This window comes from Pieris rapae, chromosome 12 (genome assembly GCF_905147795.1).
Source record: "Pieris rapae chromosome 12, ilPieRapa1.1, whole genome shotgun sequence".
In the NCBI taxonomy this organism is placed as follows: domain Eukaryota; kingdom Metazoa; phylum Arthropoda; class Insecta; order Lepidoptera; family Pieridae; genus Pieris; species Pieris rapae.
The window spans coordinates 4,488,113-4,502,973 of record NC_059520.1 but is presented as its reverse complement, the minus strand read 5'-3'; the positions used below and the strand labels follow the sequence as shown (position 1 = coordinate 4,502,973).

The 14,861-nt window shown below is 34.0% G+C and overlaps 2 protein-coding genes and 1 long non-coding RNA gene across 3 annotated transcripts; 2 read left to right on the top strand and 1 right to left on the bottom strand.

Annotated features, from left to right (window-relative positions):
* Positions 1 to 394: 394 nt before the first annotated feature.
* LOC110993723 (leucine-rich repeat-containing protein 57) lies at positions 395 to 1,447 on the bottom strand. Its single transcript, XM_022260076.2, has 2 exons — positions 1,383 to 1,447; positions 395 to 1,303 (listed from the first exon to the last, which is right to left on the bottom strand). The coding sequence occupies exon 2, from the start codon at positions 1,250 to 1,252 to the stop codon at positions 530 to 532; it is 723 nt and encodes a 240-aa protein (XP_022115768.1). The 5' UTR covers positions 1,253 to 1,303; positions 1,383 to 1,447; the 3' UTR covers positions 395 to 529.
* LOC110998102 lies at positions 1,444 to 3,935 on the top strand. The gene is made up of 3 exons (XR_006750544.1): positions 1,444 to 1,584; positions 1,763 to 1,935; positions 3,611 to 3,935. It is a non-coding gene; the product is annotated as an uncharacterized LOC110998102 (long non-coding RNA).
* Positions 3,936 to 4,156: 221 nt separating this feature from the next.
* On the top strand, positions 4,157 to 13,137 carry LOC110993732 (polycomb protein Pcl). The gene is made up of 11 exons (XM_022260085.2): positions 4,157 to 4,508; positions 5,380 to 5,592; positions 6,218 to 6,511; positions 7,094 to 7,239; positions 7,969 to 8,064; positions 8,142 to 8,224; positions 8,594 to 8,789; positions 10,275 to 10,442; positions 10,938 to 11,047; positions 11,310 to 12,120; positions 12,690 to 13,137. The coding sequence occupies exons 1-11, from the start codon at positions 4,493 to 4,495 to the stop codon at positions 13,047 to 13,049; spliced, it is 2,493 nt and encodes an 830-aa protein (XP_022115777.2). The 5' UTR covers positions 4,157 to 4,492; the 3' UTR covers positions 13,050 to 13,137.
* Positions 13,138 to 14,861: the final 1,724 nt, after the last annotated feature.

The following is a 14,861-nucleotide window of genomic DNA, read 5'->3' as shown; positions in this document are numbered from 1 at the left end:
GTTTTATGAATTAGAACTGATATTAAAAGTAAGTAGTGATGTAGGGCACTTTACTTCTTACAGAATAACTACTTCTTATGAACGCGTAAATGGCGATTTGTAAAATCAATTACAGCAGGAGTTTAAATGTTTTACTTTTTTTTGTTATAGAACAATTACAACATTTAAAATTACATTTTTTTTTTTCATTATGTCAAATTATATATGTATATATATATATATATTATTTAATTATGCTTTTTATGCCAAACAAACTTCAAAAAAAGATGTACAAAAGCTGCTTTTAACAACATAAATAAATATTACAAATTGCCACAATAATTTTAAGAGAGTAAATTAAAACAAAATGTTGATTAAAAACATTTTAATTAAATATGTTTATTTTGATTAATAGATAACAATAACTTATAAAATATGACTAAAATGTGCAAAATTTACAAATTTCTAAATTACAATAAATATTTCATTTTATTTATAAGTTGATGAAACATTGTTGTGCCATGTGCCATGTGTGACTGTAATGATAACATCAAAACATCTTTTTCTTCATAGCTGTATATCTTTCTGTATATTCATTATATCCTTCCACTGAAGCTAATTGTTTTGATTCAAATAAATTTCCATCTACATTGAGAGTGTGAATTTTTGAATCTCTCAATAGGCTTGGTCGAATTGTATCTAAGCACAGACAATTCTCTTCTAATTTCAATATCTTAAGTCTTGGTGCTTCATGTAAATCTTCAGAAAGAACAGAGATTTCATTTTGACTTAAATTTAACTCCATTGCATGAAAATTTGCCATGCCACTTGGAATCTCAACAATCTTGTTATGAGATAGATCAACTACCTCCAGATTTTTGAGTCCAATCAATGGTTTTGGAAATTGTTTAAACTTATTGTTATTTAAATATATTTGTTTTAAATTTGATAACTCAGCAATTGGGTGCGGCAATAACTGTATAGAATTGTGGGAAACATTTAACAATTCCAGTTTTTTTAGATTAGCTAACATACTTGGTAAAACTTGAATAGAATTGTCACTTAGATTTAGTTGTTTTAACAGCTTAAACTTTGTTATATCATCAGAAATACATGAAATTTTGTTCTTGGATAAGTCCAAATTCCTTAAACTTTCTGATAATTTGTAAACTTCTGTAGGTATTTCTCTCAATTTTGGCTTGTTATTAGATATTTGTAGTACTCCAGTCTTCGATGCAGTTTCATAGTGTTGCTTTAGACCCGCATTACCCATAATTCTTGACTGTTATGATAAGTGATTACAAATCCTAAGTTAATATATAATCTGAGAGAAAAATAAAGTAATTTTAATCATTATAAACCTTTACGGTATAATATTTTAAGAAATCTTCAGATTGTATTACTTGATGAGGTGCAGAATTTTTTGACTGTAACTAATTAACGATTTTTAATTCTTAGTTTTTTTTTTTTTTTTTTTTTTCTCCTTTCTTGGCCTGCACGGTTTGTGCGTCAGCCATGTACAAAAGTTAGGAAGTGCATTATTAGGTTTATTGGATAGGAAATTAGTACGGAATTTGGAAAAGGATCAGATAAATTTTATTATAAGTACGTATATACATAAAACATAGGTTATAATTTTATATTGTTATGAAAAATGAAACTGGCTAAAATGTTATATACATCAATATTTATATTAGATAAAAAGACAGAAATAGAAGTAGGAAAAGGAATATTTATGGATAAAAGCGAGGAAATAAAAGCGGAACGTTCATGTCTATTACAGGCAAAAAATATATGGTTAAAACCCCCAACGTCATTGCCACACTCAAATGTGTCGTCAGGCAAAAGGTTTAAGCCTTGCCAAATGCAAGGGTATGCATGCATGGCCCAGCCTCATACATATAAGGGTCGAAGTAATATCTTTACCAAGCGTCAAAGTAGAAGTGGAAGGGTGAGGTATATATATATTTACAATACAAATATTATTTACACTAGCAGCAATAATAGAAAATTTATCACTGTGATTAGGGATGGGTATATGAACAAAAGGCACACCTCCTCTAAGAATTAGTGCAACTCCACCATACCCATCTGTTCTGTCTTCTCTAAGACAGATATGTCCTTGAATTCTAAAATTGAATCCGGGACGAAGCCAAGTCTCTTGAAGAGAGACGGCAAATGGTTTGTAATTATTTCATAAAAAAATTAGGTCACTTTTTTTATTATTAATGCTCCGCCAATTCCATTGAATCACCAGAGACTGGTTTTGTGGATGGTCTTGACTGTTCATTAGTTAAAAAACTTTTTGTAGAAGGGGCATCGTTGGACGGTATTTTAATTATGTCAGATTGTGAAAGGTACTGTATTATGGAAATGATGAGATCCTTTGTTATTATTTCTGACAAATCATTATAGTTGTTGAGACAACCTGTAGAAAAGGAAGGAATGTTGCTGTAATCTTGGATAAGCTCTGCATGCGTTTTTTGATCATATCCCTTACTTACATTTTTAGGACGAGCTTTGGGTTTCATGAATACTGTTTTTCTAAATGACTGTGTGGAAGTCTTAGTAGGGCTTGTTAAATTATAGGGACTGGAATAAGAAATATTCGGACCAGAATGGGCCGATGACGCAGAAGCAACAACATCTGCATAAGACTTAGAAATTGGTGGATGGACTTTACTGGCTTCTGAATATGATATTGACTTTTTAGCCATTGTTTCTTTAATAGCTTTTTGCCTAGCATACTCTGGGCACTTTTTATCCGTTGCAAAATGAGAACCAGAGCATAAGATACACACAGCATCATCCCTTTCAGTCTTGCAACTAATACTTGAATGATTGTCACCACATTTGTAACACCTTGGAGTGCCTCTGCATTGCATTTTGGTGTGACCAAAACGGCAGCAATTAAAACATTGCAGTGTGGGGTAAATATAAAGGTCTACAGGTAGGGAGTTGTAACATATAAAGACCTTGGTAGGTAAGATCTTCCCATCAAAGGTTAAGACTACAGTCTCAGTTGGAATGAACTTGGAATTCTCTCCTTCAAAGATCTTCCTGTTTAACCTCCGAACTTTCAAAAGACTTCCACAATTCTGCGGAAGCTCAATGTTTTCTAAAATTTCTTTTTCATCCCAGTCACACGGAACACCTCTCACAATTCCCATGCGGGTGATTGTGAAAGCCGGAATAAAGGCTTTGTATTTATTTGTGTTGAGAGATTTATGATTTAAAAATAAGTTAGCATCTTGAAATGTCTCAAATTGCAATGACAACATATTCCTCCCTATTTTTTTTATACTTCCCTCTACAATGCTTTTTACATAATTTTTTTTAAGGAAAAATCCAAATTGTATGGGGTGAACAGATCCAGTTTGATTTGTTTCCATGATTTTTTGGACATGGACAACATAAGGCGCAGGGTCTGACGCCTGGTAAAGCGACCTAGCAACGCGAGGATTAATTGAAATATTGTTAGAGTGGGCAGCCTCATTTGGGGGTATTTCTGTTATTTTAACATCAGACTCGATGACTTTAGGAGTTATATTGTCTTTTAAATCATTAGGGAAATTTTGGGAACTTTTTCTCTTTTTTTCATTTCTAACAGATACTCTTTTTCTTTTAACAGACTTCGTGCTATCCGAGCAGTCTGTATCGATAATGGAACCTTCCGTTTCCATTCCAGACGCATCGATTGTGACTACATGAGACACCTGGAGGGATGTCCCTCCAGGGTCTTCGGGCTCCATCACGGACGACAAGAAAAAAAATTCTTATCTACATATAATAAAATAAAATAACTTACCAGGCTACTAAGACAAACTAAAAATATAAATAATCAACAATAACTACTACTATATACACCTTATAACTTAACTGATCCTGTATTATTATATTAATTTAATTTTCAAAATTTAAGCCAAAAAAAAGACGCCCGCCTATTTTTACACTTCCCGCGCTCTAATTCTTAGTTATTTTCCTCTGAAAAAAAACTTTTCCCTTTCATAAATATTTACTGTCACTACTCAGTGTCATAGAGTCATTATACAAAGGGTACTACTGTACTGTGTAATGTCTCTGTCAATTCATTATTGCTAATATATTCTGCGACTATTTAGCTACTGTGGTTCTATTCTATACCAAAAACATTTAAGTCTTCACTGTATTTAACCATCTGTAGTCTATTAAAATTTAGTTCTGCTGCCCCTAGAAATCCAAGAATCAGTCCTAGTATTTTAGATAAATTTAGCAAACTGATAAAAAAACTTATTTAGTTTACTTAAAAAAAAATAATTTATTGTGTTGACTCCAAAATGTTTATTTTATATTGTTATATTCATTCATGTTAAGTTGTGTTTCAAGTATTTTAACCGCGGGAAAATTACTCGACGTTTGACTACTCTAATGGCCGCAGTAGCGCCAATGCGTGTAGTGTTTGTTACCTAAAATGAATTTACAATTGTGTTAGACGTTTATTTATTCTACCTCTTGCATACTTTAAAGTGTGGAAATGGATATTAATGCTGGTGAGTCCACCTTTACTATATTGGTGTTATTGTTACCCGTTTTTGATTGAATACTACACGTACGAGTGAACTTATGTTTCAATTTCTAGTAATCAGTATAAAATACACGGGAAAAACTACTTTCTTAAATGTACACAATAAATCCGAATATCAGTTTGTACTATTTGCATTAAACGATCCAAAATTCTTTAATTGGTGTTCACCCAGCTTACTCTCTCATCGTGTTTTGGGAGTACAGAAAGGTATTTTTCCAAAACAGATCAGTTTGAGTATCTCTCATAAACTATAATTTTTATGAGCTCTATCAAATTTAGTGACATCTGACTGGTACTATAGCATCTCTTTGTAAATGGGTTCTTGTAAGTAAAGTAATAGTTAGCTAAATTTTGGACCATAAAGTCATCTAATTATATAGGTATCTTATAATGATTGCCATAAGATTTAAATGTTCTGCTCCACCCTTTTTGTTTTTAATACATGTTTGATCCTGCCTAACTTTACATTTATTTCAAACGATATAACCCAGAATTAATAACTAGTATATTTGATTATTGCATGCAACTGGATATTTATTTTAATGTAAGTATATATTATTATACTGAATTATTCTATATTTATTTTAAAGAAATTTTTATTCTAAGAATACAATGTTTACAAAGGCTCAAATTGCCACACATCATTTACAACCCTAGTAGAATACTCTGTTTTGATTAGAGTGATTGTTTTGCCAGCCTTGAACCTACAAAATTAACCAATAATAATGCCTTGAATACAATTTAATAGAAATTAATAATCTCTTAAATGTAATCATATTTTTAGATAGGCATCTATTTTTAATGTACTTAAGCAATACATCTCATCTTTTTCAAAGAGGTGTCAACACAACTATCCTTGATCGATGCCCTGTTGAGCAACTTTGACAAAACAATACCACCGAGTCCAGACAAAAAGAATGAGAAAAAAGAGGAAGAAACACAGGATGCAATGCCAGACTCTACAACTAATACTGAAAAGAGTAATATAAATCCATTCCACTGTGGAGATGATGTACTTGTCCCAAACAAGGATGGGAGATATTATTTAGGTATGACTTACATAAATATATTTTACTAGTAGTAGTAGATTATGTGTAATGAGTATTAGAAAGTCAATTGCTATAAAAAAATTATCATCTTCCTAAGAGATATAATACATTGTTGGGGTAAAAAATGTAGAATAATCTGTTGTTGTAATCTTGTTCTCTTAATAAAATTCATAAACCCAAATTAGTCTAACCAAAACCACACAGTGAGGCATGTATTTTGAACCTGCCACTATATATAAAATTAGCAATGCCATCTGAATAGACATTATAATATAGATAATATTAAATTCTTTTCAAAATGAAGCTAGAATATGTGTGAGTGTCTTATGTTTTTGTATAAACTATTACTAAAACAATCACTTGGAAGAAACCAACATAAAGTAAAATAGTAAGTCTATAAGTCCTTAGAGAGATTTAGTTCAAGTGTTGCATTTATATTTTCATAAAATGAAATAAATGTAGCTTGTATGTATGTCTTCCTAAAAAGTAAGAATCTAACAAAGAACTGTATCTTTTAATTAATTTTAAGCATGTCTTGCACTACTCATTAATAGTATAAAAATAGCCAGCAGCCACAGGTGATTCATTTTTATATTGTTATGTAGATCAACCAATTTGTTCTCAGGAACAATAGTAGAGCTGAGCACTAGTAATGACAATGATTCTTGTGAAGTGGGAACAGGAGTTGCTAGATGTCTGGTCAAATTCGGAGATGGGACTCACGCGTGGGCGCCGGTCGCCACGCTCAAGTTGCTTAGTGCCCCACCAGCTGACGATGGCAGGATTATGTGTGTCGTGTGCAAACGGAGAGAGGGCCCGGCCTCTAGTCCCGCAACAAATGCAATTATTGCTTGCGATATGTGTGGTAGGGGTTATCATGCTAAGTGCCACACACCGCCTGTGGATGCTTGGATCAATGGTGAGCAAAATTTATACTATTTCAGATAAATAAAAATAATTCAGTGTAGAAGACAGGTCAACATTCTCAGGGAGTTCATTCCATATTCATGTTTGGGAAAAACTTTATTTCTGTATTCGATGTAAATTCATATACTAGTTTCTTTTATGTATATCAGTTACCTAAGGTCAGTATCTTCCAACATGGGGCCCCACCCTACAGGGGTGCAATTTACTTGTTAAGTTAAAAGTCCAAAGGGAGAAAAAAAAAAAAAAAGTTAAAAGTCTACTACTACAACTATGACTATTTATACAGTAAAGTACAGATAGTATAAATAGTCTCTATTTGTTGAAAAAGGTTTTCTTCTTCATTTAGAGTCTTTGAAAATGTATTGCTTGTCAATCAAAATTACAGATGAATAAACATCACACAAATACAGTCTCATGTAGATGTTTTTTGTGTCTCACATGTAGATTCCTTGTAAATACATTTATTATATGACCAAGTGTTAAGTGGACACAAGAAAATATCTTGCGGATAGGTGTTTAAACTTACAACGTCCCTGATTGTAAGTCCCTGTTGCTTAAAAGCCAACTAATTCAGGTGCATCATGGCACTGCAAGCGCTGCGTGGACCAACGTTATCGCGTAGCCGCGGCCGAGAATCGCGCGAGCAAGCGAACTGACCTATTCCGGTTCAAGGGCGGGCAGCAACGGCGGCAGCAGCAGGAATTAACTCCACCTTGTGATGTTAGTAATAAACGTATTGCCTTTGAAGGATCTGAAATTGGACCTAGGTCAACGCACTTGTATATAGGACATTAATTGTGCTACAGTTTTTGGTTGGTTAAAAAAATTTATCAGTGGCGCTACAACCTCTGTAGTTCTTGGCCTCAGATTTCTGAATCTGTCTCATGATCATTTTTTTTTAACCTATATATATAATAGGCAAGTAAGTGATCAGCCTCCAGTGTCTGACACGTCGTCGACTTTTTGGGTCTAAGACATGTCGATATCCTCACGATGTTTTCCTTCACCGTTCGAGCAAATGTTAAATACGCACATAGAAAGAAATTGGTGCACAGCCGGGGATCGAACCTACGACCTCAGGTATGAGAGTCGCACGCTGAAGCCACTAGGCCAAAAGTGCTCACGTTTTGGTTGGTTAAAGAAAAACTTAATCTCTTTTCCATTTATGTTTTTGATAAATTTGTAATCAAAATCATTTATTTGCGACCCCTAATTGATTTTTTTTATCTAATAATTTTTCTCTTGTAAATTCATTGATGCTCATGTATGCATATCTTTCTCTGTTTATGTATGTAAATATTTAAAAACTCTTTTTTATTATAGAAATTATAAAAAAGTATAGAAAAGTCACATACATATGTTTTTATAATGTTTGTAGCATGTTGCTTGTATTATTTTTCTTATTAAATAATAAATAAAATTTGATATTGAGCTTTTTTATTCTTACAGACCGCATCAACAACTTCGTCAGCTGCGTCAGACGCGGGAAAAGACCAAAGCGAGGGACACTGTTACTGTGTAGAGAAAAGTGATTGGTTAGCACAGGCAAGTATTATTAATTAATATTAAAATTCTATAAGGCTAAATATAAGATAAATAAAATAAAAATATTGTTATTTTAGATGTTATTATGCTGTCGATGTTCCCGTTGGTTTCACCAAAGATGTGTTTCAAGTTTACAGTATCCTTTATATGCAGGTGATAAGTAAGTTATTTTTTTTTACTTATTATAGAAACAAAAACAATAATGATATCTATTATTGATAAATGTCAAAATTTGTCAGCCTTTTGTGGACAAATTTCTATATGACCTCTTGTCTGAATCATCACACACATATTGCCAAAAATTGATTTTTATGATTTGTCTCTCTCAAACATTAAACTTTTCAAAGGCTGTATTTAGCTATAGATTAGCAGTCCAATGCTTATTATATATTAATAGTAAAAAAGTTTAAATCGGGCCAAGTAGTAAATGCTAATATATATAAAAATGATCTTTATAATATAGACAAGGATACCGTTTACCAATTAAAGCGTAGACACTTCTCTGAATCTTTGAAAAATAAATTTCCAGGCTGTACATATTCGCGTGTGCAAATTGCAATGGCGGCACTGAGTTCCTTCGTCGTTTGGAGTTATGCTGGTTAGACTTGGCGCATTTGGCCCTTTACAACCTCACCGCGTACAACGCGCCTAATTACTTCGACCTGGATACAGTCATCATGCCGTATATCATGGACAATTGGCATGCTTTGCAGCTTCCAGAGAAGGTAAAATTACGTAATTAATATTTAGACTGATAAAGAATTGCAGGATTGGCAAATCTCAATTTCAAGTCGTAGGTTCGAACCACGACTGCTTATAAAACGGTCAAGAAAGACTGACAGTATATAAGACATGAACAAGGACTGTAGCGTTCAATTTTTTTTTTCTCACAAATTAATATTTTTAAGGTTATTTATTATAGTAAACAATGATTAATTATCAATTCAAAATTAAACTATATTTAAATAATTTTGAGAAAAGAAAAACTGGGAATAAACTCTTCGTCACTCGTATCAATCAATAGCTCTAGTTTGAGTTTAGTTTTGACGAGATTTATCAAATGTTTATTGACATATGTTAGGTATTTTAGTTAGTTAAATTATTGATAGCCACAATATGGCCTAGTATTATCACGACTGTTCTATAAGCAAATATATTTAATATTCAATCATTGAAACTAGATTTAATTTTGCGTAGTATGAATTTCTTTAATTACCTATTTGATAACGGAATTTCATGATTTTTCATGATTAATAGAAATTGTGGGCTTTGTAAAACCATTGACCATGAATTAAAATGATGGTATCGACGGAGTATGACGTCACGTACTCGAGTATCAACTCTTCGCGCTTGGTTATTACAATTTTCCAATTGGCTTGGTATCATCAGTATATCACATAGTACTCGAATACTACAACAACAAATCTATGAAACGCAACGCATCGACAACGATCGACGTACAAAAATCATGCACGTTTTTTAATTTCAAATACACCTTTTTGTCTTTAAAATGTCTGGCATGGCTCTGTCACACGGCCGTGTTTACGTATATATGTACGTATATAACTGATATATTAAATAAAAACACCAAAATAATATTTATTTATGTGTTCTAAATATAAAAATAGTAGAATATACAACTTGAACATAGCTATCGATTTTCATGCCACCTAGAACGAACTTTACGATGTTGAATTCAGGTGTCGATGTACGCGCGCATCGTAAAAATTCACTCTCATCATTTTTCACGATCGCGCCAAATGAAGTATAACTTCAAAAACTTAAACGAACATCATAGCTTCTCCCAGTCAAGAACTTAATACACAAATAAACAAGAATTAGAGAGAGAGAAAAACATTCGAATCTACATCGCCAAACTGCATGAAACTGAAATTTAAAGATAAAACGTCAAAATAATAACATTTTAATTGTATCTAGTTTTGTGTATAGTTGTTATAAGTTTTCTTGACAGTCAGATTTAAATATTTTGTCTCTGGTGTAACAAATGTCTATTTGGCATTCGCGACAAGTCTGCTACGTATTTGAACTCTACATATATTATAATATTTGATTTTAGGTGAATTTTTATTTTATATAACATAGTTTTGTGCTTTTTGTGCTCGGAATTTAGTGAATATGAGATAATTTAAAACACAATTCTAGCATTTTCCAATAATAACTTTATTTTTGTACTGAATAATTAATTGCAGATGTGGCGGACGCCAGTGAACGAGAGAAGGGAGCGTATACTAACGGCCCTGACGTCCTCTCGTAAGCGTTTTAAGTGCGGTCGGGAGATGAAGAAGCGCGCTACGATTTGGGGCCTGAGATTGCGCAGACCGCCGCCGCCGCCGCTGCAGCTCTCTGCGCTGGAACAGGTTTGTCTTTAAACATTAAGCGTACCAATTCTTAAAAGGTCGGCAACGCACTCGCGAGCCCGCTGGCATTGAGAGTGTCCATGGGCGGCGGTATCACTTAACATCAGGTAAGCCTCCTGCCCGTTTGACCCCGGTTCTATAAAAAAAAAATTAAGGATAGGTTCTTTTAAAAAAAATTGGTTTGGTTGCCTGGAAGAGATCGCTTATTAGAGATAAGGCCGCTCGTTGCATCCCTTGTAATTTTTTATGTATTGTGGTTTTTTTTATTAGTATTTTAAGTACTGCAACGAAGTGTCAATAAATATATAAATAAATAAAAATATGATATAAACACAATTTTCTAATACGACATATCTAAAACCTTCATCTACTCACGTCTTCAATCATAATTTGAACATGCGCCTGATGTAAAATTTGCGCAAAATTCATAACTATTTTAATACTATTTTTTCACTGTATATTTTTTCGGATTAATTAATTTTAAACATTCAATAGGTTCAAAAAGGCGTTCCATTGACGGATGACATGGTCCGTGAATATGCTCCGAAGTTACGGTTTCTTCCTCGACCCCCATCACCGGAAACTGTCACATCTCTAGAAGATTGGTAAGACATTTAACCTATATAATAAATATTGAACTAGGCGTATCTGATGGTCTTTGACATAAGGAACCAGTAAAAATCTAATTAAGAAATTCAAATCTTTTGTGGTTTCCAAATGTAACAGATAGACCTTGCCTTTGTTGCTAAGAAATCATTCAGTTTACTTAATGTGTTAACTCGATAACAAAATATATTTGTATACAAACTATAGTTTTATTGGTCGTTTAATATTATTATTAGAACTAATTAATTTCTTTGTTTTCAGTTCCCTACCCTCTAGTAGTAACAATGAAAAGAGTTCCTATAAAAATAACCAGCATAATATGATTGTACCTGTTGATGGACATTGGCTAAATCTGATGATGGGAAAGCGGTTTCATGAAAATCTTAACTCCAATTCTGAAAACGACTCGACCAGTTCCTATGAATCAGCAAAGACATGTGAACGGGATGACCAGCCCTCACCAATTTGTACTTCTACGGAAACAAAATCCGACACCAAAGATCATTTAGAAAAACTGTCCGAAGTCCTATCAGAATCGAATGAAGCGAAGTCAACCTGTGAAACGGCTGATCGTCTGCCTCAGCTAGACAAAATACCCAAAGATGAGCCCAATAAGGATTGCACGATCACTCACTCGGCCAAACTTGCAACGATGAACCTGGAAGTATCAAAGTTATCCACAAAAAATATCATAGAACATTCCAAAATTTTGTCCCTCCAACACATGGACCGTGTACCATTTAGTTTAATGCCAGAAGAGTCTTCTGGAGACGAGACCTCCAGTAGAGGAACGTTAGATGCAATAATACCACCCCTGAAGGACTTTCAAGGGAAGAACAACCCGTTTCTAATGAACTCTCACTCTAAGCCCTTTACGTCTAATATGAATGTGTATAGACAAAATGGAAGACTGAACTCACGCTTTTCACTGCCAAATCAGTTAAACCCATTGTTTGGGCCTGTCGTTAGGCCCTTGAAGAGAAAGCTTAGTGAAAAAGATATAGTAATAGGACCCAACGGAGAAGTCAAGAGAAGAAAGTATAGACGACCGAAGAAGCATTTACAGTTACAGGTAAGAAATATTGTGAATGTAGCTGTCATTATTACGTAATACAAAATATTTTTATAATAAACGAATTTGGAAAAGTCGAAAATGTGTGTATTGGTTACTTATAGTTGTTTATTGACTAAATATTCTATCTATATGTCGCAGCCAACTATCTTAATTAGCCGTTTAACTAGCGACCTAAACGATGTTCAGCCAGTTGATCAAACAGCTAGGCAAATGATTTGGATTGTTGATGTTTCATTACTTTCCTAGCCTGTTGACTGTGTCTTATGTTTCATCTTTTTATTTCTGCCAAATAATGACTAACGCTGCGGCGAATATATAATATATTTCACCACTACTAAACGACGCCGTTTAGTTAAAAGGCTAGGCTAATTAAGCTTGTTTCGATATATATATTGAGTCTATATTCTACTTACTATTATATATCAGGCTTTTTCATAATTCTCTTTAACTATTATTGGTATTTACACTGTCAAATTAGTCAATTCAGTGATTTAATGTAGTAACATTTAGTTTTTATGAATGAAAAAAAAACAGTATTAATTAAAATTATCTTTGTTTTTTTTCAGTTGAATAAGTCATGTCCACTGCCAGACGACGTATCAAAGGTCGTCAACCCAACGGAAAGTGAAGTCCCACCGAGCGGTAACACAAACGCACACGGGCGCAGGCTTCGACAGCGGCAGGAGAAAAATTACTATGAAAATTCGCGACGAAACACAAATAATACAACTATCAATAGTGTTAAAAGCCTGCAACTGAGCCCTCATAAGGTGGACAGCGGCGCCTGCGCACCCGACGCACTATCCGCCCTGAAGTCAAGTGTCCAGTCGTATTTTCGCGCAGGGCAAACGTTTCGTGTTTTAGCTCGCCGTAATTCTTCAGGTCATCAGCCCGCGTATCTTATCGAATGGGACTCCACCTCATAGAATATGAATTTATTTATACGTATTAATAAGTGCTTGTCTAGGTGTACAGTATCGAGGAATGTGATATAATTATATTATTCCAAGAGTATTTTTCGTTTTATTTGAATGTGGGAGGTCTGAAATAATGAAGTTCTATACGATAAATATTTTACACCACATCGTAGGTTCGATCCCCGGTTGTGCACCAATGGAGTTTCTATGTGCGCATTTAACATTTGCTCGAAAAGTGAAGGAAAACATCGTGAGGAAACCGACATGTCTTAGACCCAAAAAGTCGACAACGTGTGTCAGACACTGGAGGCTGATCACTCACTTAAAAATGATCATGAAACAAATTCAGAAATCTGAGGCCAAGACCTAAAGAGGTTGTAGCGCCGCTGATTTATTTTATTTATTTTACACGATTCATATTAGTTGTATAAGGTTTGTAAATTTATTTAAATTCTGATAATCTCTGAGTACTATAGTTTTATTTTCCTTCCGTTTAAACCTAATTAATTTAAATAAGTGAAGAATCTACAAAAATCTGGCTAGGTATCATGTTATCTCAAAATCTGGCAGGTTGTCAAATTTCTTTAATAATAACCGCGAGTTTCTGAAACGTCAGATGTTCAATCACCTACCCGTGCCTTCATTTTACGTGAATAAGTATGAAGATCACCGTCATACAGTGGCGTTATAAAGATCTTACTATTTGATACCTCTGTACAAGGCCTAGTCCTTCAAAAAAATACCTACTAATATCAAAATTGTATGACATTCCTGATTCCTTTTCATGATATTTCATAATTTTCGAATTTTAACTTACACCTTACAAATTAATAAAAGTATGAACCATTGTTTTCTATGCACTTTTGCCATCTCATAGGTAGTTCATTGATCCCTTTACTAAAAAAACCAGTCGGACGTGAATCAATAAAAGCTGTGAAGGCGATTTGGACCGCCCCATCAGAGTTAAATTTTTTCCCTTGCAAAAAGTTGTCCAATTATCGAAAAAAATGGTAATCTGTCGGAGCAAGCTACGGAGGATTTCTTAGACATTCCAATTCACATACGACATACGACGACTGCTACTTCACGACAATACAGTCTAGCGTTGTCGTGAAGTAGCAGTGGCGTGGAGCGATTGACCAGCCTAGGTTGTTTAGCCGCTAGCTTTTCCATCATGGTTTGCAATTGCTGACAATAGACATCAGCCGTAATAGTCTCGCCAGATTTGAGAAATCTGCAATGAACAATACCGGCTAACTTTTTTGGGGTTAATTTTCGCTTGGGGCAGGATTTGGCTGGCTGGCCAGGATCCAACCATTGCGCTGAGCGCTTCCGATTATCGTAAATAATCCATTTTTCATCACAGGTAATGATTCGGTTTAAATACCTTCATTATTGTGCCGGTTTAGTAATGTAACGCAGCAGTCGACGCGCGATTGCCGGTTTGCTTCAGTCAATTCGTGAGGTACCCATCTTTCAAGCATTTTAATCTTCCCAATTTGCTTCAAGTGAATTAAAACAGTTTTAGGATACCAACCAATACGACAAAATTTTCTTAATGAATTCTCTACGGGGGTTTAAATCTGTAAAGTTTTTTTTCTGCTCTGGTGGCAGATGTGGTCGTTATTCCTAATCATAGGCATAATTACTGCTATTAAAAGTCTGCCACATGAGCAAATCATAGATATTTTACTCACCAGCTCAGCTAGGTCTCTATTTCTATTAGAAAGTTAGTAGTAAGAACCAAAGGGAGAGGGAGCAAGTTTCACACTAAAAGAAAATATTGTTGGAGATGTAGAAAAGTATGCAGTTTTATTTGCG

Coding starts and splice junctions, on each gene's coding strand:
- LOC110993723 (XM_022260076.2), bottom strand. CDS start 1,252: ATGGGTAATGCGGGTCTAAAGCAACACTATGAAACTGCATCGAAGACT.
- LOC110993732 (XM_022260085.2), top strand. Junction 8,065..8,141: donor AAAGTGATTGGTTAGCACAG/GCAAGTATTATT, acceptor TTGTTATTTTAG/ATGTTATTATGCTGTCGATG. Junction 12,121..12,689: donor AGAAGCATTTACAGTTACAG/GTAAGAAATATT, acceptor GTTTTTTTTCAG/TTGAATAAGTCATGTCCACT.